The sequence below is a fragment of the Myotis daubentonii genome, chromosome 3, assembly GCF_963259705.1.
Source record: "Myotis daubentonii chromosome 3, mMyoDau2.1, whole genome shotgun sequence".
Taxonomy (NCBI): Eukaryota; Metazoa; Chordata; class Mammalia; order Chiroptera; family Vespertilionidae; genus Myotis; species Myotis daubentonii.
In genome coordinates this window covers 61472735-61500445 of record NC_081842.1, presented here as the reverse complement: position 1 = coordinate 61500445, position 27711 = coordinate 61472735, and the positions used below count along the sequence as shown (strand labels likewise).

The window sequence follows — 27711 nt, the reverse complement described above, 5'->3', positions numbered from 1 at the left end:
TCCTGAGTTCCGTCCCGCCTCAGACCGGAAGTGCTGTCGCCGTCGCCCCGCCCCTTGGCCTTTGCCCTGGTTGGGGCAGGACTTCCTGTCTCGTGTGTCCAAGGACCCCCAAAGTGAAGCCGGGTCCCGATGGTCAGGACCCGTGACGCGGAGAAGTTCGCAGCCAGGCACCGGCGTTCACCCTCTCGTTCTTGCAGTTCTCCTGGCTGTCCTCCCACGGCGTCCCCGAGAGGCCCGATCACCAAGCTGGTGACTGTCCGCAGGCTCGGGGACGGCCATGGAGCAGCGGCCGCGGGCGCCGAGGAGCATCCTCTGGACGCTGGGTCCTTTCCCTCGGGTCTTTGCTGCGGAGGCCGTGGCCACCAGTTCTGTAGCCGCCGACCCGGAGGTCCTTGTGGAGGACCAGAAGCTACCGTCTCCATACGTCCCAGGACCCCAGCCCCTGGAGTCTGGATGGGACCGCCTCCGGGAGCTGTTTGCCAAAGAGTAACAGTGCTTGGGGTCTGGGCGGGGCTGCGGAGAGAGTGTCCTGCAGCATTGGGTTAGCCCGGGGCTGAGGACCACAGGGTGGTGTGGTTTGTTTTTAAATGGGATTTGGGCTTCCCGTATTTGCACCCCGAGTTTGCATCCTGTCATGTCCATTTGGAAGTTGTGTAGGTGACAGGACGGCTTTCAAACGATTAGGGTAAGACTCATAAGTCAGAGCTTATAGGCATATTAAGGGAATATAGTTTTAGTGTAATACCCTGGTTTTGCAGATTAGAAGAACGGCACCGAACTAATTAGTGTCATAATTGGCTCTGGAACCCATATCTGCAGGATCCCACTGCACTGTTTTTTTTTTTGGATTTCACTTGATCCCAAACGTCTCTATTTCATGACCAGTAGCTCCCCTCCCCGCCAAAAGGTGGAAGTTGGAGAGATAGGCGGAGAGTTGTAAAATTTTTATTCTGCCACATAAGGAATGTGTAAAATAGCACCACTTGTGTCATCATCATATAAAAGATATCAGCTGGGTTAACACATAAGAAAGTTTCAGAATAAGGTATAATCCTTTGAATTGAATTACTTTTAATGAAAAACTCCAGATATTTCATTCATTCTTTGATTCATTTAATCTATTCATCAGTTATTGGTGAAAAGTTTGCCCTTTCATGAAGTTTTTTTTTACAATACTACACTGTGTTGTCAAATGGTTAAATTAACTTTGAAGCTTTATTATGTTGCTAAGAGGTATATAGTTGGGGCAAGGGAGTTGGCAGAATTATATTTAATAACTACGTTTAGATTTTATCATCTTTTTGTTGTTGTTTAATCCTCACCCGAGGACATGCTTAGAGAGATGAAGGGAGACACACACACACACACACACTGATCAGTAGCCTTCCCTGTGAGCCCTGACTGGAACTGGCAACCTTTCAGTGCATAGAATGACACAATCAATCAACTAAGCCACTCCTGCTGGGCTCATCATTTTTATTTGTTTTTGTTTCTTTGTTAATCTTCACCTGAGGATATTTTTCCATTGATTTTTTTTTTAGGGAGAGTGGAAGAGTTAGGGAAAGACAGAGAGAAATACCGATGTGAGAGAAACACATCGATTGGTTGCCTCCTGCAGGAGCCCCAACTGGGGGCGGGCTGGGGAAGAGCCTGCAACCAAGGTAGTGCCCTGGAGTGCCTCTGATCGGAATCGAACCCAGGACCTTTTGGTCCGCTGGCTGATGCTCTATCCACTGATCCAAACCAGCTAGGGCTCGTCATATTTATTTTAAAGATGAGTTAGCCTTTCTCATTCGTCAGTCCTTCCAATATTTGAGATACTTGTGATAGAGCCTATGTAGTATATAACAGAAGAGGGTTATTTTGATCAGCTTTATAAACCACAGAATGTTAGAGCTGAAAGAAATGTGAAAGATAATCTAGTGTAACTTTCATGCTCTCCTCCATCATGGATGAGGAAACCAAGGTTCACATTGCCTGTGACCTGACTGCGAGTCACTTAACAGTCATAAAACCTGAAGTATTAAAAAAGATAGGGTTTAAAATTTTTTTTCTTATACATCTAAGGTTTCATTCTTGCATACATTGACCTAAAATTCCTTATGTGTGTAATTTTTAAAAGCTTAAAATTACATAAAGGAAATATTGATCTCTATATCCAACTCAAATTCTTCCTCTTTCTAGAAGGTATAGTACAGTTGTAATAGTCATTAAATAAAAGCACCTTTAAAAAAAACTTTTTCAGCCCGGCCAGAGTGGCTCAGTGGTTGAGCATCAAACTATGAACCAGGAGGTCACAGTTCAATTCCAGCAACCCAGGCTCAATCCCCAGTGGCAGGAGGTAGCCAATCAATGATTCTCTTGTCATCGATGTTTCTGTCTCCCTCTCATTTTTCTGAAATCAGTAAAAATATATTTTAAAAAACTCCACAAAAACCTTTTTATTGGAGTATAAAATGCATCTAGAAAAATATGTAAGTATATTGATTAGTGGGTTTTTATAAACCCAACACGAAGAGACTTGTTACCAGCATCCCTGAAGCTCCCCTTGTGCCCCTTTTAGTCACTACCTTCCCAAGAGTAACCAACCACTATCCTAATTTCTAACAGCATAAATTAGTTTTGGCTGAAATTTGAGTTACTTATAACTGCACTATTTAATGCATCAGAGGATTTAATTGGTTCAGCCCATAATTTAAAATGTGGTTGTATTAGCCTTTGGGATAATTCTTATCATACTGTCTTTTGGAGAGCAGTATGCATATACTAATCCCAAACTTTTGTTGTTGATGTTTTAGTGAACGGCAGAGAAATTCAAAGGAACTTGAGAATATTTATAAGGCAGCCATTACAGGAGGCATCATTGGCTGGGTATATGGGGGAGTACCAGCTTTTATACATGCTAAACGACGCTACATTGAGCAGAGCCAAGCAGAAGTTTATTATAACCGGTTTGATGCTGTGGTAGGTACTGGTGTTCTAAATTTATTTGAGGGCACACTAATTTAGCAATTCACTTTAGACTTATTCAGTTAGGTGGTAGGTTGGGAGGGTTAAGGATGTCAGAGTAAAGAAACAAAGTGTATCCTTAGTAACAATGGAAGTACTAGTGCTAAGGTGCATACACATGGCCTGGCAGACCACTTATCTTTGGAAGAGATCACCACAATAGTTCTATTTTCTTTCTTTTTAAAAATTTAAATATTTTTATTGATTTTTAGAGGAGAGAGAGACTGAAACATCAACATGAATGCGGAACATCTAGAGCAGTGATGGCGAACCTTTTGAGCTCTGCTTGTCAGCATTTTGAAAAACCCTAACTTAATTCTGGTGCCATGTCACATATAGAAATATTTTGATATTTGCAACCATAGTAAAACAAAGACATATTTTTGATATTTATTTTATATATTTAAATGCCATTTAACAAAGAAAAATCAACCAAAAAAACGAGTTCGCATGTCACCTCTGCGCGTGTCATAGGTTCGCCATCACTGATCTAGAGGCTGCCTTCTGCACGCCCCCTACTGGGGATTGAGCCTATAACTCAAGCATGTGCCCTGACTGGGAATCAAAACAACAACCTTTTGGTGCATGGGACAACACCCAACCAACTGAGCCATAGCGGCCCAGGCTATAACTCTATTTTCTGAAAAATATTTCTGATCTGCTAAATCATCAAGGCTCAGTTGTGGCATATTTATCCTATTCACAAATCCTCCATGGAGTACACTACTTCACACTAAAACAATAATTAACATTTATAACTTTATAGCTTATAGGGTAGTAACTCATTTGTTAGGTCTGTGTATTAATTCTGTTGTGCTAGTGAGGAAGTTATACCTCAGGGAGTTTTTGTTTTTTAAAAAATTAATGTCAGACATAAACTAAAAAGTACGAAGAATTCCTACATACCTTTCACCCAGATTCTCCAAATGTTAACATTTTACCACTTATTTTCTTTATTATTTTTTCTTTGTGTAATGCCTACTATTATTTTTGTGTGTGAACTGCTTGAGAGTAAGTTATAGACAGGATGAATACTTCAACATTATTTCCTGAAAAAAGGGACATCTCTTAAATAATTTTGCAGATCAGAAATTTATACTGATAAGAGTATATATTATCTATAAACTTTATGTAAATTTTGCTAGTTGTCCCATTAATATCTATTTGAAAAGTAAGTAAATAAATAAGATTTTCTGAGCCAGGATCTAATACTAGATTCAAATGTTGAATTTGCCTGTCATGCCTCTCTAGTCCCCTTCCATCTGGAAGTTTCTCTGTCTTTCTTTGACTTTCTTGACCTTTACATTTTTGAAGATTGTGGGTTATATATTTTGTAGAATTTCCCTCTATTTGGATTTGTTTGATTTTTTTTTTTCATGATTAGATTCTGGTTATGTGTTTTAACAGGAATACCCTTGAATTGATGTTATATCCTTCTTAGGAAATATATATCACAGTTCATGCTACCTGTTTGTCCCTTTACTGGTGATGTTTACTTTAGACACTTGGTTAAGATTATCTCTGCAAGGTTTATCCACCACAAAATTACTGTTTTTTCCCCTGTATCAACTGGTGTGCCGCAAGAATTTTTAAAACAGCCGAAACCGGTTTGGCTCAGTGGATAGAGCGTCGGCCTGCGGACTGAAAGGTCCCAGGTTCGATTCCGGTGAAGGGCATGTACCTGGGTTGCAGGCACATCCCCAGTAGGAGATGTGCAGGAGGCAGCTGATCGATGTTTCTCTCTCATCGATGTTTCTAACTCTCTATCTCTCTCCCTCTCTCTCTGTAAAAAATCAATAAAATATATTTAAAAAAAAAAAAAAGAATTTTTAAAACATGCAAACCCTGACTACTTAGGGGCACTGACCTCTTTTCCTTTAGGTTGTCAAATTAAAAAAATGACAACGGCCAACAACAATAAAGTCATTCAATGTGAATGAATAAAAATTATACCTTTTTATTTTTTGTCAGATCAGCAACAAATATAATACATGTTTTGGTGTGCTGCAGTATTTTAGTAATTAGTTTATGTGTGCCATGGAATGAAAAAGGTTGAAAACCACTACCCTCTGTTACCTTAAGAATACTTATTAGATACTTTGAGACTATGCAAATATCCTATTTTTCATCAAACGTCTACCTTCTAGCTTTAGCATTCAATAATGATTCTTATGTTAAAACAGTTATTGCTGTGGTGGTTGCCAAATGACCATTTTCTAATTCTATCATCCCATCTACATTTATTGGTTAGTATTCTACTATCAGCAAGAGCTTTCATTTTCTCTCTATTTATTTATCTCTATTTAATTTATTCAGAGTGGACTCCTGGTTTCTTATTTTATTCTGTAGGTTTATAATCCATTATCATTTATTTTAATACCCATATTGACCTACATGTGGACAGTTGGAACCCTTTCAAGCTAGACCCTGTGTCCTTTTGCTATGTCCCATCATTCTTTGAGCACCCCTTTAACTTCTTGGCACAGCAAGGTGCTCCTGACTATTGCTTTACTTTTCAAATCGGAATGAGCCATTTCACCAAGGACCTCTAGTTATTTTTTTTTAGTGGAAAATGGTACTTAAAAACCAAGATTTGGTGCTAAGTATGGTCATTGCTACTGAGATGTCATGGCTTCTAAGTCCTAGGAAGACACAGGACATGTGTGTGATATTTATATTCATATACACATTCCTATATACATCTATATCTACCTACTTTTTAAAAGCCATGTGTTCATACAGATACTTTTCAGAGTGTTTTTCTTTTAAATATATTTATTGATTTCAGAGAGAGGAAGGAAGAAGAAAGAGATAGAAACATCAATGATGAGAGAGAATCATTGATTGGCTGCCTCCTACATGCCCCCTACTGGGGATCGAGCCCACAACCTGGGCATGTGCCTTTGACTGGAATTGAACCTGGGACTCTTCAGTTTGCAGGCAAGGCTCTATCCATTGAGCCAAACCAGCTAGAGCTTCAGAGTGGTTTTGACTTGCCCAATATCATATAGTAGTTTGGAATCAGAGATTCTCTCAGATTCTCTAAAAATCCAGAAATATTTATTCTCACAATATTATATATTACTAGAGGCTCAGTGCATGAAATTCGTGCATGGGTAGGGTCCCCTGGCTTGGCCGGTGATCAGGGCCAATTGGGGCCTTCTGGCTTCCAGCCAGGGCCTCCCTTCTCTGGCTGCCGACTGCTGGCCAGGGCCTTCCTTTGTTCCGCGTCACCCCCTGCTAGTCAGTGCACGTCATAGCAAGTGATAGAACTCCCAGTCGAACTCCTGTGGGGACACTTTGCATATTAGCCTTTTATATAGATAGATACCAGATCTGTTTTAATGTTGGTCTAGTAACAATGGACTGTGGAGACAGACAACCTACCTTCCAATTCTGACTTTATTCCTTATTGGTTAGAAACTTCCTCTATATACTTTAGTTAAAATTAAAATACCTGCCTGAAGAAAATGTTGTAAAGATTAAATGAGGCGCCCTAGCTGATTTGGCTCAGTGAATAGAGGGTCGGCCTATAGACTGAAGCATCCGGGCTTGATTCTGGTCAAGGGCACGTGCCTGGGTTGCGGGCTTGGTCCCCAGTAGGGGGCGTGCAGGAGGCAGCCAATCAGTGATTCTCTCATCATTGATGTTTTTATCTCTCCCTTTCCCTTCCTCTCTGAAATCAATAAAAATATATTTTTTAAAAAAAAGATTAAATGAGGTAATATGTTAACACAACTTTTACATAGAATGTGGTCAGTAAATTATTTTTTTTCCTTCCTCTGCTCCTTTCCTACACATATGTATTACTTTAATCCTTACCCTTTAATGTACCACTTACTCAGTTCTTTATTTTATGTTTTTCTTGTCCCCAAGATTTCTTTTTTTTTTAAATTTTTTTAAATTTTATTTTATTGCTTACAGTCTTACAAAGGGTATTACATATGTGTCCCTTTTTTTCCCCCGCCCTTGACAATCCCCTGGCCTCCCCTACCCCCCAGTGTCTTATGTCCATTGGTTATGCTTATATGCATGCATACAAGCCCTTTGGTTGATCTCTTACACCCCTCCCTCCTGCCCCCCACCCCTCCCCGGCCTTCCCGCTACAGTTTGACAATCTGTTTGAGGCTGCTCTGCCTCAGTATCTATTATTGTTCAAAAGTTTATAATGGTCTCTACTATCCATGAATGAGTGAGATCATGTGGTATTTTTCCTTCATTGACTGGCTTATTTCACTTAGCATAATGCTCTCCAGTTCCATCCATGCCGTTGGAAATGGTAAGAGTTCCTTCTTTTTTTTTTTATTGATTTTTACAGACAGAGGAAGGGGCAGGGGGAGAGAGAAAGAGGAACATCGATTCGTTATTTCACTTACTTATGCATTTATTGATTGATTCTTATATGTGCCCTGACCGGGGACTGAACTGCAACCTTGGTGTGTACAATCCTCTAACCAACTGAGCTACCCAGCCAGGGCCTCATCAAGATTTCTTGGGGGAAAAAAATCCTATCTAATACTGATTTTATAGCTGTTGTGGTGTTTGCTATGTAGATTCTCAGTGATATTTAACTAATGGATTACTTGGTTGACACTGGCAAATTCTTAGTTTCTTTTCTATCTCCTGATAGAATAGGATGCACCTGGGACTTTAGCTTAAGCTACAATACTGAATGAATGATATTTCTACAGATTTTCTATTGTTTCTGTTTAGGTGTCCCTGCCTAATCCATAGCTGACATTCCTCCACCACAGTTTTAGAATAAGGAAAGTACCAAGGTGTCTTGGAACCTCACAGCCTTTTTATTAACTTTAGCAATCTGCACATCGTGCTGCCACGCGAGGCTTCATCCGATACGGCTGGCGCTGGAGCTGGAGAACTGCAGTGTTTGTGACTATATTCAAGTAAGTTCTCTCTGAATTGTGACACAGGGTCTTGGTATTCTTTTATCAGCACATCTTTTAAGTGGGATTATGAAAACTGAACACCTACATGAAAGTGATTCATAATACCTTTTCCCCAATAGTGTTATCTGTGTAGAAGACTGGTCCAGTTGTAGTTTTCCCATTGATGAATGGAGGTGAACCAACTAGTATCAAAATAGATACAAGGTTTCTTAGTAAGAGAAACTCTGCAAAACTCTTTCTTACGCTTCTATTTTTTTTTTTTATTGCTTAAAGTATTACAAAGGGTATTACATATGTGTCCATTTTTTCCCCCTGCCCTAGACAGTCCCCTAGCCTCCCCTATCCCCCAATGTCTTATGTCCATTGGTTATGCTTATATGCATGCATACAAGTCCTTTAGTTGATCTCTTACCCCCCCTACCTCCTGCCCCCCAACCCTCCCCGGCCTTCCCGCTGCAGTTTGACAATCTGTTTGAGGCAGCTCTGCCTCTGTATCTATTATTGTTCAAAAGTTTATAATGGTCTCTATTATCCATGAATGAGTGAGATCATGTGGTATTTTTCCTTCATTGACTGGCTTATTTCACTTAGCATAATGCTCTCCAGTTCCATCCATGACGTTGCAAATGGTAAGAGTTCCTTCCTTTTTAGAGCAGCATTGACTATTTATTCCCAAATTTGTTCCTTCTGTAGTAGAAGGTGCTCCTAAAGCCCGTGTTATATTAGCAGTCTGAGACACAGGTCAGGACTAGCCTGGGACCAGGGATGGGTGTAGTAGGCTCTTCTGAAATAATACAGATGTCTTTAGTGAAAGGTGCATTCCAGAAGGTAAATGGGTTGTGCTTCAAATTATGTTTTCCTCTTCCTGTCGTCTCTCCAGCACAGTGAACACTGGTCTAAGTGTATACCGAGATAAAAATGCCCTAAGCCATTTTATCATTGCAGGAGGTAAGACATGTTTGTTCTTGTTTATGTTTTTCAATCTCAAATATGGTTTGGGAAATATGTCAGGACCTAAGTCACAGCTGCTGAATCCTTTAGTTGGCTTATTCAACATTCGTGCAAAATGTACTAGTATAGAGAGTATTAGGCTTAATCCTTGGTACACTTGGTGAACAAAGCAGATAAGGTATGAGCTTTCATGGAGTGTTACAGTCTAATGCAGCCGTGGGCAAACTACAGCCCGCGGGCCAGATCCGGTCCGTTTGAAATGAATAAAACTATTGAAAAAAAAGACCGTACCCTTTTATGTAATGATGTTTACTTTGAATTTATATTAGTTCACACAAACACTCCATCCATGCTTTTGTTCCGGCCCTCCGGTCCAGTTTAAGAACCCATTGTGGCCCTCGAGTCAAAAAGTTTGCCCACCCCTGGTCTAATGTATATGGGGAAAAACAGGTTGTTATGATGGAAAGTACCAGATAGGTGGGGCAGTGGGATCTAAGTGGACAGAGCGATCAGAGAAGGCCTTTCTGAGGAAGTGACATTTAAGCCAAAACCTTAAGAATGGGAAGGAGCAAGACTTGCGAAGAAGTGTAGCCCAGGCAGAGGGAATGTTTCTCAGAAGCAGGGTGAATGAGGGTAAGAGTGGCTTGAGATGAAATTGGTGAGGTACAGTAGAAAGGGGCCAGATTTTTCATGGTAAGAGTTTGGATTTTATTTTAAAGCTCTATACCTCTGGTAGATAATTACAACAACAACAAAAGTACAACCATCCCTTGGTATCTGTGGGGGGTTGATTCCAGGATATTATTCCCCTCTGGTTCCCCCCTTCCTGTGAATACCAAAATCTGAAAATGTTCAAGTCCCTTATGTAAACTGGCACAGTGTTTACACGTGGGCTATGGGGTATGCCTACACATCACTTCATTCACGTGGATTCAACATAGTGCTCTGCATGTGGCAAACTCAACTTTTGCTTTTGTGAATTTCCTGGGATTTTCCCCCCTGAATATTTTCAATCTGCAGTTGATTGACTCCATAGATGTGGAACCGTGATAGGGAGGGCTTACTGTATTAAAGTATTATTTTCAGAAATGTAGATGAAGTTACCTGCCGTATATACTCAGACACTAACTTATGTACATTCTCTCACATACAAAAACCCGCATATATTGCACATACATTTTTTTCTTTTAATTTGGAAATAATTTCATGGTTATAGAAAGTTACAAAAATAAAAATGATACAAGGAACACCATGATCAGTACCCTTTAGTACAGAGATTCAGCTATTAATATTTTAGCCCATGTACTCTATCATTTGTGCTCTATTTTGAGTATACTCTCTCTTTCTCTATGTGTCCTATACATGCACAGACAAACACGTGAATATATATTTTGAACTTAAAATTTTTTTAAATGTGTTTTTTTTATTGATTTCAGAAAGGAAGAGAAAGGGAGAGAGAGATAGAAACATCAGTGATGAGAGAGAATCATTGATTGGCTGCCTCCTGCACATCCCATATCGGGGATTAAGCCCACAACCTGGGCATTACCCTTGACTGGAATTGAACCCTGGACCCTTCAATCCACAGGCCACTGCTCTACCCACTGAGCCAAACTGGCTAGGGCTGAACTTCACATTTTAATGAAAACATTTTTAAATATGAAATTAGACATAGACATTAATAACATTGAAGTAGCTAGGACTTGCCCTTTTTGACCTTGTGAACAGTTTTACATGTTCTGAAGGCTCAAATGTTTATATTCAAACCAAATTCTTGTCTTCCTCCCCCCACTTCCATTCTTGGTTCTTCTATTATGTTCTCTGTTGTCTACCCTGTTAAATCCTAAAAGTGGAAATCAAGTAATGATGGCTCTTCCCTTTATTTCTTTCCAAACTTCCTATGGACCAATCATTTATATTCCTTAAATATATATGCACTCTCTCACCTTCTCTTTGTTCCTACTGCTACTATTAGGTTTTCCCTGTTTCTAATCTTGTCATTCCACCTCCTCTGTTGTCTTAGTTTTAAAATATGAATATGATCATAATACTTTTCTGCTTGAGATTCTCCCGCAGTTTCCCATCACTGTAATGTTGATTCTTGATCTGGCCCCATGCACCACTCTTGCTTCAGGCTTATGAATCTACTTGGATTTCCTAAACCCAGGATATTCTTGCTTTACATGTATTGGTCCCTCCTCTTCTTCTTCTTTTTTTTTTGTTTTGCTAATCTTCACCCGAGGATATTTTTCCATTGATTTTTAGGAAGAGTGAAAGAGAGAGGGAAAGACAGAGAGAAACATCAATGTGAGAGAAACACATTGACTGGTTGCCTCCTGCATGCGCCCAGACCGGGGCCTGGGCTGTGGAGAAGCCTGCAACCAAGGTACATGCCCTGGACCAAAATTTAACCTGGGACCCCTTGGTCTGCAGCCCAACACTCTATCCATGGAGGCAAACTGGCTAGGGCTGGTCCCTCTTCTTGAACCCACCTTCCCCACCCCCAGAACTAATTTTGTTCAGCCCCTACTTAATCAGTCTTTCTTTCTTCCTCCCTTCCTTCCCTTCCTTCCCTTCCCTTCCTTCCCTTCCCTTCCCTTCCCTCCCCTTCCCTTCCCTCCCCTTCCCTCCCCTTCCCTTTCCTCCCCTTCCCTCCCCTTCCCTTCCCTCCCCTTCCCTTCCCTCCCCTCCCCTCCCCTCCCCTCCCCTCCCCTCCCCTCCCCTTCCCTTCCCTTCCCTCCCCTTCCCTTCCCTTCCCTTCCCTTCCCTTCATTTTTTTTTAATTGATTTCAGATAGGAAGGGAGAGGGAGAAAGAGATAGAAGCATCAATGATGAGAGAGAATCAATGATCGGCTGCCTCAACCTGAGCATGTGCCCTTGACCGGAATTGAACCCAGGACCCTTCAGTCCACAGGCTAATGCTCTACCCACTAAGCTAACCCTGCTAGGACACAAGTGTTATATTTAAAAATGTTGTCACCTCAGATGCCATTAGTTGTGTTGTACATAGTAAAAGGGGAGAATGAATGACCGTTTTGGATGTACAATCTTAGTAGGAAGGAAACAGTACATGTGCAGCAGCCACCAGGTGGCATGGTAAGCCCGGTGCACGTTTTAAGGCCTGCCTGAGAGGTGTAGCCTGGCAGTACAGAAAGGGGGAAGGCATAAGCTGCAGGGGTTTTTGTTTATCTGGGGAAAGCTTTCCTTGAAGAAGGAAGAAATGAAAGATGGAAGTGAAGAGATTACAGATTTTTAAGGGGGAGGCAGACAAAAATGAAGCAAAATGAGAAGAGGTTGGATCCATGGAACACACTGAGGAATTAGTTTTGTAAAGGAACATTTTTTCTTTGAACCTGCAGAATAGAAGAGACGCTAGCTATATTGGCATTTTAAACTCAGAAAGTCTAGGTTGTAGTAGTATATTAATGTTGGGGTCAGAAAGCTTACTATAGGTATTTATGTCCTTTTTATAGAAGAAATAATTTTAAAATAGAATTCTAGTGCTTAAAGATGACTTAATAATACTGTTTTTCTGTGTTTGTTTAAATAGCTGTCACAGGAAGCCTTTTTAGAATAAATTTAGGTCTGCCTGGTTTCGTAGCTGGTGGCATAATTGGCGCCTTGCTAGGGTAAGTGTTAACATGGTTTGATTCTGAATTAACACAACTTTCATTAATGCCTGGCCTGTTAAACATCTCATTCATTTCTAAAGAACAAAGATCTCTAGTCTTATATTGGTAGTAACTTTGACTCTCCAATTCTAATTCTACCCCAATTATTCATTTACTTCCAGTTTTCATTGGGTGAACACTCTTTAAATATCACGAACATCTGAAACTATTTATAGTTTGAACAAAGGTCCTTATAATGAGCAGGAAAAAGGAATAAGAAAATTAAGCACATTCTATTAAAAAAGTTTCAGCTTTATTTGTTTAGTTTAATTAATTTAAAAAAGTCTTACTTTTTACTTTCGAAAATCCTGAACCTACAATAAAGTACATTGAATGAATTAATACATTGAACACCTATATGTCCCTTCACTTAAATTCACCAATTGTTAACATTTTGCCATACTTGTTGTCCATCTCTCTCTATATATGTGAATGTGTGTATATTTCCTTTTCTTTTCAATTAAACCATTTGAGACCTCATAATTCTACATCCCTAAATACATCAGTGTGTATCTCCCAGGATAAGAACATTGTCCAGTGACAATAAATAAACAAAATGTGGTATAACTATACTATATAATATTCAGTCATAAAAATATGAGGTATTGATTCACACCACAATATGAGTAATCCTTGATTAAACCCAGGACAAAACCCCACATGTTGTACTACTCTACTTATATGAAGTATCTAGAAGAGGCAAATATGTGCCCTGACCAGTGTGGTTCCGTTGGTTGAGGGTCATTCTGTGCACTGAAAGGTAGCTGATGGATTCCTGGCCAGAGGACATGCCCAGGTTGCCAGCTCAATCTCTGGTCAGGGTGTATATGTGGGAAGCAGCTCATTGACTGCTAATAGGTATGAGTTTTCTTTTGGGGGTGATGAAAATGTTCTGGGATTAGTTAGCAGTGGTAATTGCATGAATACATGAAAAAACACTAAATTATACACTTTAAAGAGTTGAATTTATGGTAGATGAGTCATACCTCCAAGCTGTTCTTGCTGATAGACCATTTTTAATTTAATTTTTATTTATTTTAGAGAGGAAGGGAGAGGGAGAGGGAGAGAGATAGAAACATCAGTGATGCGAGAGAATCATTGATCGGCTGCCTACTGCACGCCCCCTACTGGGGATCAAGCCCACAACCCAGGCATGTGCCCTTGACCAGAATCAAACCTGGGACCCTTCAGTCTGCAGGCTGACGTTCTATCCACTGAGCCAAACCAGCTAGGACCTGATAGACCATTTTTGTTTTTGTTTTGTTTTTGTATATATATATATATATATGTCTGTGTGTGTGTACATATATATATATATGTACACACACACACACACACACATATATTCTTAATATATTTTTTTATTGATTTCAGAGAGGAAAGGGGAGGGAGAGAGGGATAGAAACATCAATGATGAGAGAGAATCACTGATACGGCTGCCTCCTGCACGCCCCCCACTGGGGACTGAGCCCACAACCTGGGCATGTGCCCTTGACTGGATCGAACCCGGGACCCTTCAGTCCGCAAGCCGACTATCCACTGAGCCAAACCGGCCAGGGCTTGATAGACCATTTTTGTGTGTGTGTATTTAAGTATCCATGCTTTGACTAACATAAACTATCATCATTTATGGAGGTCTTCCTTTCAGATGTACTTACATTATAAGTTGATGGCTGTGATAGATTTGGTATGTAAAGAAAGCACCACCCCTCCTTTTTTTGGTCCCTTGGCGTTTCTTCAAAGTAATTTAAGTTCCATATTAGGCAGATGCTGGTTTTTAGTATGCTCTGAAAAAAATGTTCTTTTTTAAAAAGTGTATAATGCCAAGAATTTTATAACTCTTTTATGGTGTGCTTTATCCTTATGACCTTTCTGAATTACATAGATAAAGAGAAACATTTTATTATGGCCTTTTGAAAGCAAGATTTAGTTAGTTCCTGACAAGGGCCTAAATTGAACAAATAACCCTATATGTAGAATGCAGTTTTATCTTCAGTGACACTAAACACAGCATAAATTTTACTGTTTTAACTTTTTAACATTTTCCCCTATGTCGTCTTAGAAAAGAAGGAAAGTCATTAATAATACAGTGGGGCCTTGACTTACGAGTGTCCCGACTAACGAGTTTTTCGAGATACGAGCTGTCTCTCGGCCGATTTTTTGCTTTGAGTTGTGAGCTAAAATTCAGGTTACGAGCCAGCTTCAGATACCCCACCACTAGTTGGCGCAGCGAACGTCACAGTGAACGCCACAACATCAGCCCAGCATCACGTGTCTCACTCGTTCACTTTTTGTTTTGACATACGAGTAATTTGAGTTACGAGCTCCGGCACGGAACGAATTAAACTTGTAAGTCAAGGCCCCACTGTAATCTAAGCTTCCATCTTAATCAATTAGTAAAAGGAAGTAAATTAAATTCAAAACAAGCAGAAGGAAGAAAATAATAAAGATGAGAGGTTACAATTAATAAAATTGAAAACAAAATCAGTACAGAAACATCATGGAATCAATATCAAGTTCTTTAGAAAGATTAATTAATAAACTGCTAACCAGACCAATCAAGTGAAAAAGAGAAAACAAATGATCAATTCTATATAATAAAAGCCTAATATACAAATTGTCCCCTTGGGAGTTTGACTGGGGGTTCGACCGCTCGCTATGATGTGCACTGACCACCAGGGGGCAGTGTAGACCATGGCGGGCATCAGCGATGAGGTGCTGGCAGCAGGGGGCAGTGGAGGTGCTGCCAGCCCCTATGGGTCCTGACAAGGGCAGGAACACAGCAGGATGGTGGAGCAGGTGAGCAGGCAGCACCAGACCAAGGCTGGTGCGAGCGTGGGCCCGATTGCCTTGCCGTTTGCCCTGCAGATGGTGACCGGCGGTGAGGGGCAGGGCTGCCGCCCAGCTCCCAAGCACTGAGGGAGCCGGGCAGCGGGCCCAGTCTCAACCAATCACCCTGCAGGCCGGATGGTGGAACAGGTGAGGGGGCAGTGCCAGGCCAAGGCAGAGTGCTAGGCGGGGCTGCAGGGCTGGGTATGCAAGCTGGGGCTGCAAGGCTGGGGGCTCAAGCTGAGGCCTGATTCCTGCAGGCTATCCTGAGCAACCCAACTGTGCATGAATTCGTGCACTGGGCCTCTAGTATAGGAATAAAAAGGAGGACAACTTAATGATCCTGAGATCATGTAAAGTATGAAAAAAAGTATTAGGGAATATTTTATGCCCTTACTAGGAGCCCGGTGCACAAATCCGTGCACATTGAAAGCAAATTAATTAGAAGAAATATTTTAGAGACTGCGGGAGGGCTCCAGGGCGTGTCCGGCCTGTCTTGCCCAGTCTGATTGGGGCTGATTGGGGCCGTCTCACCCAGTACCGATCGAGGCTGATCAGGGCCGGCCGGCTGGGGAGGGACCGCAGGAGGGCTCCAGGGCATGTCCAGCCCGTCTCGCCCAGTCCGGATCAGCCGGTCCCCAGCATCAAGCTAACCCACTGGTCAGAGCGTCTGCCCCCTGGTGGCCAGTACACATCATAGTGACTGGTTGAACGGTTGGACACTTAGCATATTAGGCTTTTATATATATACTAGAGGCCCGGTGCACAAAAATTTGTGCACTCGGGGTTGGGAGAGGAGGTCCCTCAGCCTGGCCTGTGCCCTCTCACAGTCTGGGACCCATCAGGAGATAAGGACCTGCTGGTTTAGGCCTGCTCCTGGGTGGCAGAGGGCAGGCCTAATCCTAGGTGTAACCCCTGGTCGGGCTCAGAGCAGGGCCCATTGGGGAGTTGGGGCCCCGCCTCCTGTCATGCACAGAGCAGGGCGGATTGGGAGGTTGTGATGCCACCCTCAGTCATGCTCAGGGTAGGGCTGATTGGGGGGTTGGGGCACCACCCCCTGGCACACTCAAGGCAGGGTCCATAGGGAGGTTGCAGCGCCACTCCTGTCATGCACAGAGCAGGGCCGATCAGAGGGTTGGAGCTCCGCACCCTGTCACACTGATCCCGGTGCTGGGAAGCCTCCCTGCTCCGCTGATCCCAGGGCCAGGACGCCTCTTGGCTCCCCTGATCCCTGGCCCGGAGGCCTCTCGGCTCCGCTGATCACCAGGGCGGGAGGCCTCTCTGCTCCGCTGATCGCGGGGCCTCCGACTCCGCTGATCACGGGGCCGGGAGGCCTCTGGACTCCGCTGATCACCGGGGCTGGGAGGCCTATGGACTCCGCTGATCACCGGGGCTGGGAGGCCTCTCGGCTGATCACCGGGCGGGAGGCCTCTGGACTCCGCTGATCACAGGGGCCGGGAGGCCTCTCGGCTCCGCTGATCACCGGGGCCGGGAGGCCTCTCGGCTCCGCTGATCACCGGGGCCGGGAGGCCTCTCGGCTCCGCTGATCACCGGGGCCGGGAGGCCTCTCGGCTCCGCTGATCACCTGGGCCGGGAGGCCTCTCGGCTCCGCTGATCACCTGGGCCGGGAGGCCTCTCGGCTCCGCTGATCACTGGGACCGGGCGGCCTCTCGGATCCGCTGATCACCGGGGCCGGGAGGCCTCTCGACTCTGCTGATCCCAGGCCCTGAGGCCTCTCTGCCCTGCTGCTTCAGGGCTGTTTGGCTTCGCTCTGCTTGGAGCCTGAGTATGCAAATTAACCGCCATCTTTTAGCTTCTATAATTGAAACATTGTATCTTTTGGAGTTGTTGCTTCAGGAGCTCAGAGCCCTGCAGCTGAGGGGATCCTTGACTTTCTCCATCGCTGTGGCAACCAAGCCTCCTATTCTCAGCTGCCTGGCTGCCAGCCGCCATCTTGGCTGACAGTTAATTTGCATATCTTGCTGATTAGCCAATGAAAAAGGTATCGTTTGTACGCCAATTACCATTTTTCTCTTTTATTAGTATAGGATATAGATATCCTACAACTTAGCTGAAATGGACAAATTCCTTAAAAGTTGCACACTGCCAAAGCTCATGAGGAAGAAACAAACAATCGAAATAGTCCACGTGTATTAAAAAAAAAAAAAAAACAATCTTAGCCCAGCTGGTGTTGCTCAGTGGTTGGTAGAGCATCGCTTATGAACCAGGAGTCACGGTTTGGTCAGGGCACAATCCCCAGTAAGAGCATGCAAGAGTCAACCGATTAATGATTCCCATCATTGATGTTTCTATCTCTCTCCCTCGCCCTTCCTCTCCTAAATTAAAATATATATATATCTTATAGTTTAAAACTTTCCAAAAAAGAAAGCTTAGATGACTTCACTGATAAAGTTTTGAAAAATTGACTTAAAGTAGAAATAATGTAAATTCTACACAAACTTTCCCTGAAAATAGAAGAGGAGGAGATATTTACCAACTGGGTAAATACTTGGGTTCTGGCTAGGAAAGAATTCAGAGCCAAGACCTAACTGTAAGAGAACATTTATTTGGTAAATCACAGAGGAAGAAGAAGCAATTCCTGGAAGAAAAGGGCTTCAGAAACAGGTTAGAGAGGTAAAGGAAGGGCCCTTGGAGCTTGGGAGTGAGGAAGCTAATGGTAACATGCCTGGGGCAGAGAGGGGGAGGGGGAAGGGAAAGGGAAAGACAAGAGGGCCTGCTCTTGGGAGGGAGAATGCACTGGGCCCTCCATCCTAAGGGTTTTAAGGGTGGAGATTTTAGGGGAGGTCCCAGGGGAAGGTCTCAATAGAATATTCAGCAGTTTTCCCCTTTCAGGATCTAGGTGTCCTCAGATTGATTGGTCTTCCCCAGGGCAAAGGGTCATTATTCAATGCAGCTGGTCCTGAGGCTGGTTTTGTTGCTTTTCTGGCCCTGGAGCTGCAATACAACCTGAGGTATAGATGGTATCTCTGCGGAGGAAAGGGAGGGGGTCTTGGTCCAAACCACATGACTACCAATATGCTAGGGTCTAAGTCTCCACTGATGGATTGGTTGGTGCCAGGGCAGGAGGTCATTATTCAATGTAGTTGGTCCAGTGTACAAGCCATGGGTTTTGTCTTTTTTTTTTTTTTTTTCAAATACATTTTTTTATTGACTACGCAGTGATGGCGAACCTTTTGAGCTCGGCATGTCAGCATTTTGAAAAACCCTAACTTAACTCTGGTGTGGTGTCACATATAGAGATTTTTTGATATTTGCAACCATAGTAAAACAAAGATTTATATTTTTGTTATTTATTTTATATATTTAAATGCCATTTAACAAAGAAAAATCAACCAAAAAAATGAGTTCGTGTGTCACCTCTGACACGTGTGTCACAGGTTCGCCATCACTGAACTACAGAGACAAAGGGAGAGGGAGAGAGTGGAAAACATCAATGAGAGAATCATTGATCGGCTGCCTCCTGTATGCCCCCTACTGGGGATCAAACCTGCAACCCAGGCATTGGCCCTTGACTGGAATCAAACCCAGGACCCTTCAGTCCACAGGCCAACACTCTATCCACTGAGCCAAACCAGCTGGGGTTGTGGTCTGGTTTTGTTGCTTTTCTGGGCCTGGAGCTGAAATACAATTGAGGCCTAGATCTTATCTCGAGGGAGGAAAGGTTAGGGGTTCCAAACTGCAGGACCGTTGATATGCTAGGGGAGGAAAAGTCACCCTGGAGGCTAAGTCCCCTGGGACTTTCCACCCTGACACCTTCTGTACCTGGTCTATCATCCTTGCTCTGCTCCTGTCTAACTGCCTACAACATAACCAACTGAGCGACCCAGCCAGGGCTAATTCCACCGTCTTGAAACTCTATCTTTTCTTGGCTTCCATGACATCCCATCCACTGAAGATTCTTCTGTCCAATGAACCGTTTCCTAAAAAAAAAAAAAAAAAAAAAAAGAACATTGTCCAGTGATATCACACTGCATCATTTAGCATTGGTTCAATACAGTTATCTAAGATAGGTTCTATATTCAAAAGTTTTTAATTATTACAATATTATGTGTATATAAGTTTTTTAAACCCAGGATCCATTTGTATATTGCATTTAGTAATTGTGTCTTTTTAGATTCCTTTAATGTAGAAAAGTTCCATTTATTATATCATAGTTCTGTAGGTCAGAAGTCTGGGTAGGCTTGAATGGGTTCTCTGCTGAAGGTTTCACAAGGCCAAAAATCATGGTATTGGCCAGTCAGGCTCTTATCTTGAGGCTCTGTGGGAGAATCTGTTTCAAAACCAGGTTGTTGACAAAATCCTTGTGGCAATAAGAGGGAAGTCCTTATTGGCATTCACATTCCAACTCACAGTATCCCTCCATGTTCATACTAGCAACCAGCATGTTGAATGCTTCTCATGCTTCAAATCTCTGACTGAGAAATGGCTGCCAGCAGCCATGACTGGGGCAGTCGCAGCATAGGAACAATTATCCCTGCCAGCACCTCCGTCTGGGAGAAAGCCACCTTCGAGTTCCTTCCCTGATGCCAGACAATCCAGTTCCTCCTCGTATGTGTCTGGGTCCCCCAAAGCCTCGCCCTGGTGCTGGAGCTCAGAAGAAGCAGGACCTTGTGGTCTTGCTAATAATGGTATTGCAACCATTGTACTGAAGTCCTTCAGGTAAAATCAAAACCCTGGCCAAGTACCTAATGCTTCCCATGATCTGGCTCCTGACAATACAGCAAGCCTCACCTTCCTGGCAGATAGCAAACATTCAATAAATGTTATGTAATAGATGACATCGATCAATACCAAGAGAGGTCTGAGTGCCCACCGTTTGGCCCAGGCCCTTCAGCTTCAAGCTGAGATCCACAGTAACTTCTTCATGTTTTGGACCAGTGGTTCACAAAGGTTTGTGTTCAGAATTCCTTTACACACTTAACAATAATGGAGGGCCTCCAAGTGCTTTTATTTTTGTGAATTATATCATTTACATTTATTGTATTAGAAATTAAACTGAAAAATGTTAAAAAAAAAAAATCTCTCTGATTTCAACTCTAACACTAGCCAGAGAAAGCTTTGCTTGGAAAGGGTTCACACAGATAATCTCCTTTTTGACTGACTCAAATTCAGCTGATTAATAACCTTCATTATGTCTGTAAAATCAATTTACCATGTAATGTAATACAATCATGGGCATAATATCTCATCATATTCACAGTTGGGGTATCAGGATAGGATAATTTAGGGAGACTTTTTAGAATTCTGCATGCATATTGGGTATCTAATACATTTTTCTACTGCATAGGTATCTTTTTTCCATTCTGGTTAAGTACTCTGTGGGAGTGAAAGTCAGTGAATAGCCTGTTTTCCAGCTGCTTCTAGTGATTTTTAAGGATTCATGCTGTAATCAGTTATTCCAAAGACAAAACATTGATTAGCTATTCCATCATTCTTCTGTTCTTTTTAGATAGCATTCACTTGAACAAAAGGTTTCTCCCTTCCCCTCCTTCTGCCCACTCCCTTTTCCCAACCCCTTTTCAGGGGATGGTAACACTATAGATTTATGGATTTTTTTTAACTAAATTTTTTTTGAATTTAGCATTTCATAATCTATTGCTGACATTATTTTTGTTGTATTGTTTATATACCAGGTTCTTAATATAAGAATTCTTGAAGCTAGCAACAAAACTAAACTATTTTCATTGTGGGGGAAAAATAAGTTACTGTCTTACCCATATTTAATCACACAGTTCAGAGGTGTTAAGTATATTCACACTAGAGGCCTGGTGCACGAAATTTGTGTGTGTGTGTGTGTGGGGGAAATCCCCTCCGCCCAGCCTGCACCCTCTCCAATCCGGGACCCCTCGGGGGATGTCCGATTGCCGGTTTAGGCCCGATCCCAGGGATTGGGTCTAAACCGGCAGTTGGACATCCCTCTCACAATCCAGGACCGCTGGCTCCTAACTGCTCACCTGCCTGCCTGCCTGATCACCCCTAACTGCCCCCCACCCCCCGCCAGCCTGATCACCCCTAACTGCCTCTGCCTGCTGGCCTTGTCGCCCCCAACTGTCTCCCCTGCTGGCCTGGTTGCCCTCAACTGCCCCCCTCTGCTGGCCTGGTTGCCCTCAACTCCTCCCCCTCCCCCCCCCCCCGCCAGCCTGGTTGCCCCCAATTGCCCCCCACCCCGGCCTGGTCGTCCCCAACTGCTCCCACCCCACCAGCCTGCTCACCCCCAACTGCCCCCCCCCCTCCCCCCGCCGGCCTGGTCGCCCCACACAGCTTGCTGTTCAGTCATTTGGTCATCCCTCGCTAACCCCCCTGCCGGCCTTGTGGCCCCACGCAGCCTGCTGGTTGTTACTGTGATGGTGTCCTGGACAATTTGCATATTCCTCTATTATTAGTATAGATTGTTATGCAACAGATCTCTAGAACTTTTTAATCTAGCAAAACTGGAACTCAGTACCCATTAAACACTAATTCTTCCTCTCCTTGCCCCTCAGCCTTTGGCAACTACCTTTCTGTTTTCTGTTTCTATGATTTTGAACACTTTAGATACCTCATATGAGTGGAATCATATGTGACTTTTTGTAACTGGCTTATTTTTCTTAACATAATGTCCTTGAAATTCATCCATGTTATAGCATATGACAGGATCTCTTTATTTAAGGTGGCGTAACATTCCATTGTATTAACATTTTCATCATTCATCTGTCAATGATCATTTCCACCTAGCAAAGATAATTTTTAAAATTAGCCTACTTAAGTTGTAGCCAGAGTAAATTTAAGTTATATCAGAGCCAAAAACCCCTTTTGACACATTTTTATTGTTGAGATTATTAATAGATGTCTCCCTTTCCCCCCCTATTACTCTCCTCCACTTGGTTTCCACCTCACCCCAGGCCTGGTTTTTATAGCCTGTAGTTATGGGGACTTCTCTTCCCAGCACTGGAACCCTGGGCTGAGGGGTCTGGTGTGGGGCTGGGACTCTTTGCTCCTCACAGGAGGTCTCTGCAGCAGAGATATCCCTCCTGATTAAAAAAATTGCCACACGTAGGTGTCGAACCAACCCATTCCAGGCCTCCGCCCGTCCTACCAGTCTCAATGTGCTTTCTTCTTTACTTTTCTAGTTGTAGGACTTCCATTCAGCTAGATTTCAGGTGGTTCTGAATGATGGATTTTCTGTATTTTAGTTGTAATTTTGATGTGGCTGTGGGAGACGGTGAATACAGGCATTTACCTATGCTGCCATTTTTTAAAAAATCCTTTTCTTTGAGAAAACAAGAATGAAACCCTCTTCCTTGCAGTGATAATTTTTATGTAAATCAGTTTCTTAATAGATAACTATTGGCATTGTGGGTGAGATTCAATTTTAGGATGTTTTGGTGGCTTCAACCCCAAAAGCTAGTAGCATTCCTCCTCCAACCAAAAATACCTGCTCCTGAGAGGATCTGGTACCATTCTAGATATTAACTTTATTCTGAGAAACCTTCAGTATATAGCTACTTACTAGAGCTTGTCACAAATATTTATTTTCCTGGTTAATTTTTCATTAAAAACAGCCAATTTATAGACCAGATGTATGTCACTTATTTTTAGGAAGATACCGTTACTGTTTTTCTCTGTTGTTCAGACCATGAAGGAAATTACCTTGATTTTTTTTTATTTTATTCAACAGGGACACTTTAATTGTCAAATATTCCTGTACCTATCAGCAAACAAGTGGCTCAGTTGGTGTTGCTCGTGTCTTAGCAGAGATGCTCACATCTTGCCTGATCTAATGGCTTGTTTTTCCTAAGCTTCCCCTCTGCTTCTTCCGCAGTACTCCTGTCGGGAGCCTGTTGATGGTACTCCAGAAGTACTGTGGTGAGACGATTCAGGAGAGAAAACAGAAGGAGAAAAAAGTACTCCAAGAGCTGAAACTGGAAGAGTGGTAAGGAACATGCTAAAACTAGGCCTTTCATAGTGCTGTTCTCTTAAACGATTCAGCTCAAAGAAAAGTTTATTTTTACTGAGTTCTTCAACTTGTACCCTACCTGTTCTTCTCATCTTTTTAATTAAGGAGACTAGAAAAATGGAAGACACTAATTTTATTTTTAATCTGATGAGGATCTTTCCTTAAATACATTTTTTTTAAGTTAAAATGTAAATTTCCTTTGGTTGCATGTTTTCTCTTTTCCTATATTTTCGACTGCATAAGGAAATTATATAAAGAAAATGCACAGCAGTGAGTGAACTTTACTTGGCTTTATGTAAAAGGTGGTATCCCAGTGTACACATATATCTATAAACAATGTGGAACATGTTCAGTCTCCACTTAAAAGATTCTGCTTCTTGCTGTGGATGCAGAGGAGTTAGGTAGACGTAGTGTCTGGACATGGACTGGATACCACTGTGGAAGATGAAAACTTTCATCGGTTACATGTAGTCATTCCCTGGGCCAGTAGTCAGACTAACAGCAGACCTCATGCTGGTTCTTTGTAAGATCAACATAACGGGCTGCCATTTAGTGTTCCTTGTACAAATAATTGTCAGGGTTCAGCTTCCTGGGTACCTCAGATGACATTTGCTGCACCTGCTGCATTGATAGTTGAGTAGATAAGCAGTCCCCCAGATTTTTATTCGAAACTTCCATTTGTGCTAAACACACCCAGAGACATGGGAATTCTTGATATCTGTAAAATTGTTGTCCAAGTGTTACAGGTGGAAGTGGGGGGTCCTCATCCCCACTAGGTTTTCGTGGGGGTGGATTTCTTGCAATATCCTGAGAAGAGGAATTTTCTGAGATTTGAATGGGAGAATGAGTGATTTTTATTAGTGTGGAATTAAATCCCTAAGTTTCCAAAGTCCCATTTCCCTTAGTCCATAGAAGAAGTATAGCTTGGGTTCCAGTAGAGCTAAAATCAAAACCAGTGTCCAGAGTTTCTGTTCCACGTCTGCACAGTCCAGTTCAGTATCAGGCCAGCTCAACTTGTGTTTCCCTGCTGCAGTCCATCAGTCCATTGCATGTGGGGTCCACAGGGCCACATGTCTATGGAGGAAACACAGGCGAATGCTAGAAAGCCAAGAGAGGCAACAAGAGAGAGAATTCCTTTGTTTAGGAGATTATGTAGTCCCAAATTTTTGTGGGCTTGCAATGGTCATGCCCATTCTGGCCAAAGATCTCTGTTCCCAGGTGTGACGGCCAGACAAGTACCTTCCCTATGCCACCTTAACTTTACTGGGCATGTGTCTGTCTCCTCTTTGTTGGCTCCCAGAGAGTGTGAAATTACAGCTTCCTAGTGAAGCTGCCCAAATGACATACCGAGAATGTCTGGCCTGACTTCCGTTTGTTCCTTTCCTATTATTGATAACTAGTCAATTACAACAGTATCTTAATGACTTAGGTGGGATAGGAGAAAAAGCATTGATTTTTGGAGCCAATGAAACCTTGAAAACAATGCTTCTAGCTAGATTATTAATTAGTCTATGATCTTAGATATTTTTCTTAACTTTAAGCCCTCAGTTTTCTCAGTCATTCTAAGGGCAGAATCACACCACAATATTCAATATATGTTTGTTTTGTTCCGTTCTCTTCTCCATACTAAGAGAGTGGATGGGATATGCGGTCATGTAGGTTCTAGAATAAAGCACTTAAACTTCTGAATACCAACATAAAATTTAATGTTATGAAGAATTGAAAGCATTACCTCATTTCTAGTTCTTAGATATCATAAGAGACTTCTTTTTCTAAAAAGAAAACTTTGGGAAAGGAGTTGGAAAGATAGGGAAAGTATATTGACTACTTGAATCTGACATATGTAGTATGGAAGAATTAGCATTTGGAAAAATATGAACAAATAATATTATTACAATAAAAAAAGAAAATTAGAGAAGTTGATCAGTTATTCAGAAATGAAAAACCTCAATAATGGGTAAAAACGAAAACAATTATCAGAATGAAAGAATACTTTGGCAGAAGGGAATAGTAACAAAAATGTATAGAATATAAATATATATATATTTCTGAGTAGTATTAATCTAATATATAGTTAAGAATCTTTGTCTACTTCTCTAGGGGAATCAAGCAAAGTGAGAGTCTAAAAAATTGCTGTCGTGAGTAGAAAGTGTAGAAAACCAGCTATAGACATATGGAAGAAGAAATGGTCAAGTGTGGTTGTAAAGAGTTGAAAAGAAAGTCATAGGTGACCCTGATAATCACTTAAAGAAAGGAAGACAGTAATGCTTGGTTTAGAATAATAACTGACCTGTTATTTAGAAATTATATTTTAATTCCTTGTGTATATATACATCTATAGTGTTGTCCCATCTGATTTTTCTGTACCAGGATTACCATTGTTAGAACCTCTGTGCAGTTTCTGAAAGGTCTGGCAATAGAGAGTTTAACAGAGTGGCAGGGGACTCATGTACCCTGATCCTGAGGGCAAGAGGATAACCAGGTTGCAAGGCTCACACCTTAGCTAGGGTGCTTCAGCTCCTGCATGTTGCTCCTGCAAGAACTCTACTGTCACAGCAGCAATATCCATCTCGGTAATGTGAAAATTCTAGTTGGCTTGTGAGTGGAACAGGAGAAGAAAGTCATTGTATTTAAGTGCAAGGAACAGTGTTTGCTCATAAGTTGCAGGGAGAATAAGACAAGTGCTATATTTTAAAAAATAATTCTATGAACTAAAGAAGCAGAACAGTACTTGATATATTCTTTTCATTCTTTGATTATAGGAAAGCCAGATTACAAATTACTGAGCTCCTCCCCGAAGAAATTGAAAGTAGCCTACAGAAAAATCAACCCAAGGATGATATTGAGAAAATTGAAGCACTGCTAAATCTTCCTAGAAACCCCTCATCAGCAGATAAACAAGACAAGGACTGAAAATGTTCTGGACCTGAAACTCATTGGAGAGTTGAAGAGAGCTGCCATGCCCATTGAATGCCAGTAGTCTGACTACTCCTTGGGTAGCTGATGATAGGTGTAAGGGCTAGCACCTATAATGGCAGTGACTTGTTCTCACCTTTTATAAAACCAAGAATTGGGCTGTTGTACTCTCACTTTATTTATCCTTAAATTTAAATACATACATATATTTATATTGGTCAATATATGTATTTGACATATCTATATTGATCTATCAGTAGATCTTTTTCCTGAATTTTACAACAGTAAATTAAAAATTTCTCAAAAGATTAAAGTTGAGTTCTATAGATTGTATATGTATTCTTGTAGCTCTTTTAAAGGGTATTCTGGAATCTCTAGGAGGAGAGAAAAGAACCAGGTAAGGCAAATTGTCTGTGAAATCCTCCTGCCCTTGGGTCCTAGTAACAGTATGGGCCTACATTTGTAGTAGTGTTTGGCTTTTGTTTTTCTTTAATCCTTGCCCGAAGATAGTTTCATTGATTTTTTAGAGAGAGAGAGAAACATTGATGCAAGAGAAACATTGATCGGTTGCCTCCCATGTGTGCCCCGATCAGGGAATGAACCTGCAACCTACGTATGTGCCTAAACTGGAATTGAACCTGAGACCTTTCAGTGTATGGAATGATGTTCCATCCCAGTGGTCGGCAAACTCATTAGTCAACAGAGCCAAATATCAACAGTACAATGATTGAAATTTCTTTTGAGAGCCAAATTTTTTAAACTTAAACTATATAGGTAGGTGCATTGTTATTAACTTAATTAGGGTACTCCTAAGGCTTAGGAAGAGTCACACTCAAGGGGCCAAAGAGCCGCATGTGGCTCGCGAGCTGCAGTTTGCCGACCACTGTTCCAACCAATTGAGCCACACCAACCAGGGTGCAGTGTTTGGTTTTAATAAACAATTAAAGAAAATGATTTCTATGTCATTTGAAAGAAAAGATAAATTTCACAAAAAGGAATTAAGCATTATTAAAGAAACAGCCCAATTTTGTTTCCTCTCTCAGTATTGCTGACAAAGTGTCTAGAGGGGGTGAAATGACTGAATTCTCAAAGGGAAAAAATTGCTAGTGCTTTGTTTTAGTGTTAGATCTCATAGTTCCTACTTTGAAAATACCTTGTTCAAAGGAACAAGGTTGGCGAAGCAGCTAGTGTGGTGGCTAAAACAGTTGCCTCTGGAAGAAGACCACTGGCTTGGAATAGCAGTCACGTGGCTTCATAGCCTTAGGACTGTAGGAAAGCCATTTTCCTTTAAGTCTCAGTGTTCTCATCTGTCAAATAAGAGAGTTTCTAACTCAAAATGGATGTTAAATGAAATGATGTATGTAAAATGTAGCACAACGTCCCGGCATATAGGGCATTGTATTTTATTTTCTTTTCTTACTATATTTATTGGGGTGGCATTGGTTAATATGATCATATAGGTTTCAGGTG

At 41.9% G+C, this 27711-nt stretch overlaps 2 protein-coding genes across 4 annotated transcripts in view; one reads left to right on the top strand and one right to left on the bottom strand.

Annotated features, from left to right (window-relative positions):
* On the top strand, nt 1–27192 carry TIMMDC1 (translocase of inner mitochondrial membrane domain containing 1). 2 transcript variants are annotated; one of them, XM_059687763.1, is made up of 7 exons: nt 137–486; nt 2799–2964; nt 7825–7913; nt 8797–8864; nt 12419–12497; nt 23191–23301; nt 26088–27192. In XM_059687763.1, exons 1-7 carry the CDS (start codon nt 278–280, stop codon nt 26236–26238), a joined length of 873 nt encoding a protein of 290 aa, XP_059543746.1. In that variant the 5' UTR covers nt 137–277; the 3' UTR covers nt 26239–27192. The 2 variants fall into 2 exon arrangements, with proteins under 2 accessions (XP_059543747.1, XP_059543746.1); XM_059687764.1 differs by lacking the exon at nt 2799–2964 and having other exon boundaries at nt 1–486.
* CD80 (CD80 molecule) overlaps nt 18600–27711 on the bottom strand; it is a 58560-nt gene continuing 49448 nt past the window's right edge. Inside the window, exon 7 of one of the 2 annotated variants that reach the window (XM_059687757.1) lies at nt 18600–19309. The gene's annotated coding sequence lies outside the window, so the exon portion shown is untranslated. Of the gene's footprint in view, nt 19310–23602; nt 24400–27711 lie in introns of those variants that run through there. The other variant, XM_059687758.1, reaches the window with a different exon arrangement.

What these genes read in the sequence shown, in the direction of transcription:
- TIMMDC1 (XM_059687763.1), top strand. Translation starts at nt 278, where the DNA reads ATGGAGCAGCGGCCGCGGGCGCCGAGGAGCATCCTCTGGACGCTGGGT. An exon ending in ATAACCGGTTTGATGCTGTG is followed by an intron (nt 2,965 to 7,824) that starts GTAGGTACTGGT and finishes TATTAACTTTAG; the next exon opens with CAATCTGCACATCGTGCTGC. An exon ending in ATAATTGGCGCCTTGCTAGG is followed by an intron (nt 12,498 to 23,190) that starts GTAAGTGTTAAC and finishes CTTCTTCCGCAG; the next exon opens with TACTCCTGTCGGGAGCCTGT.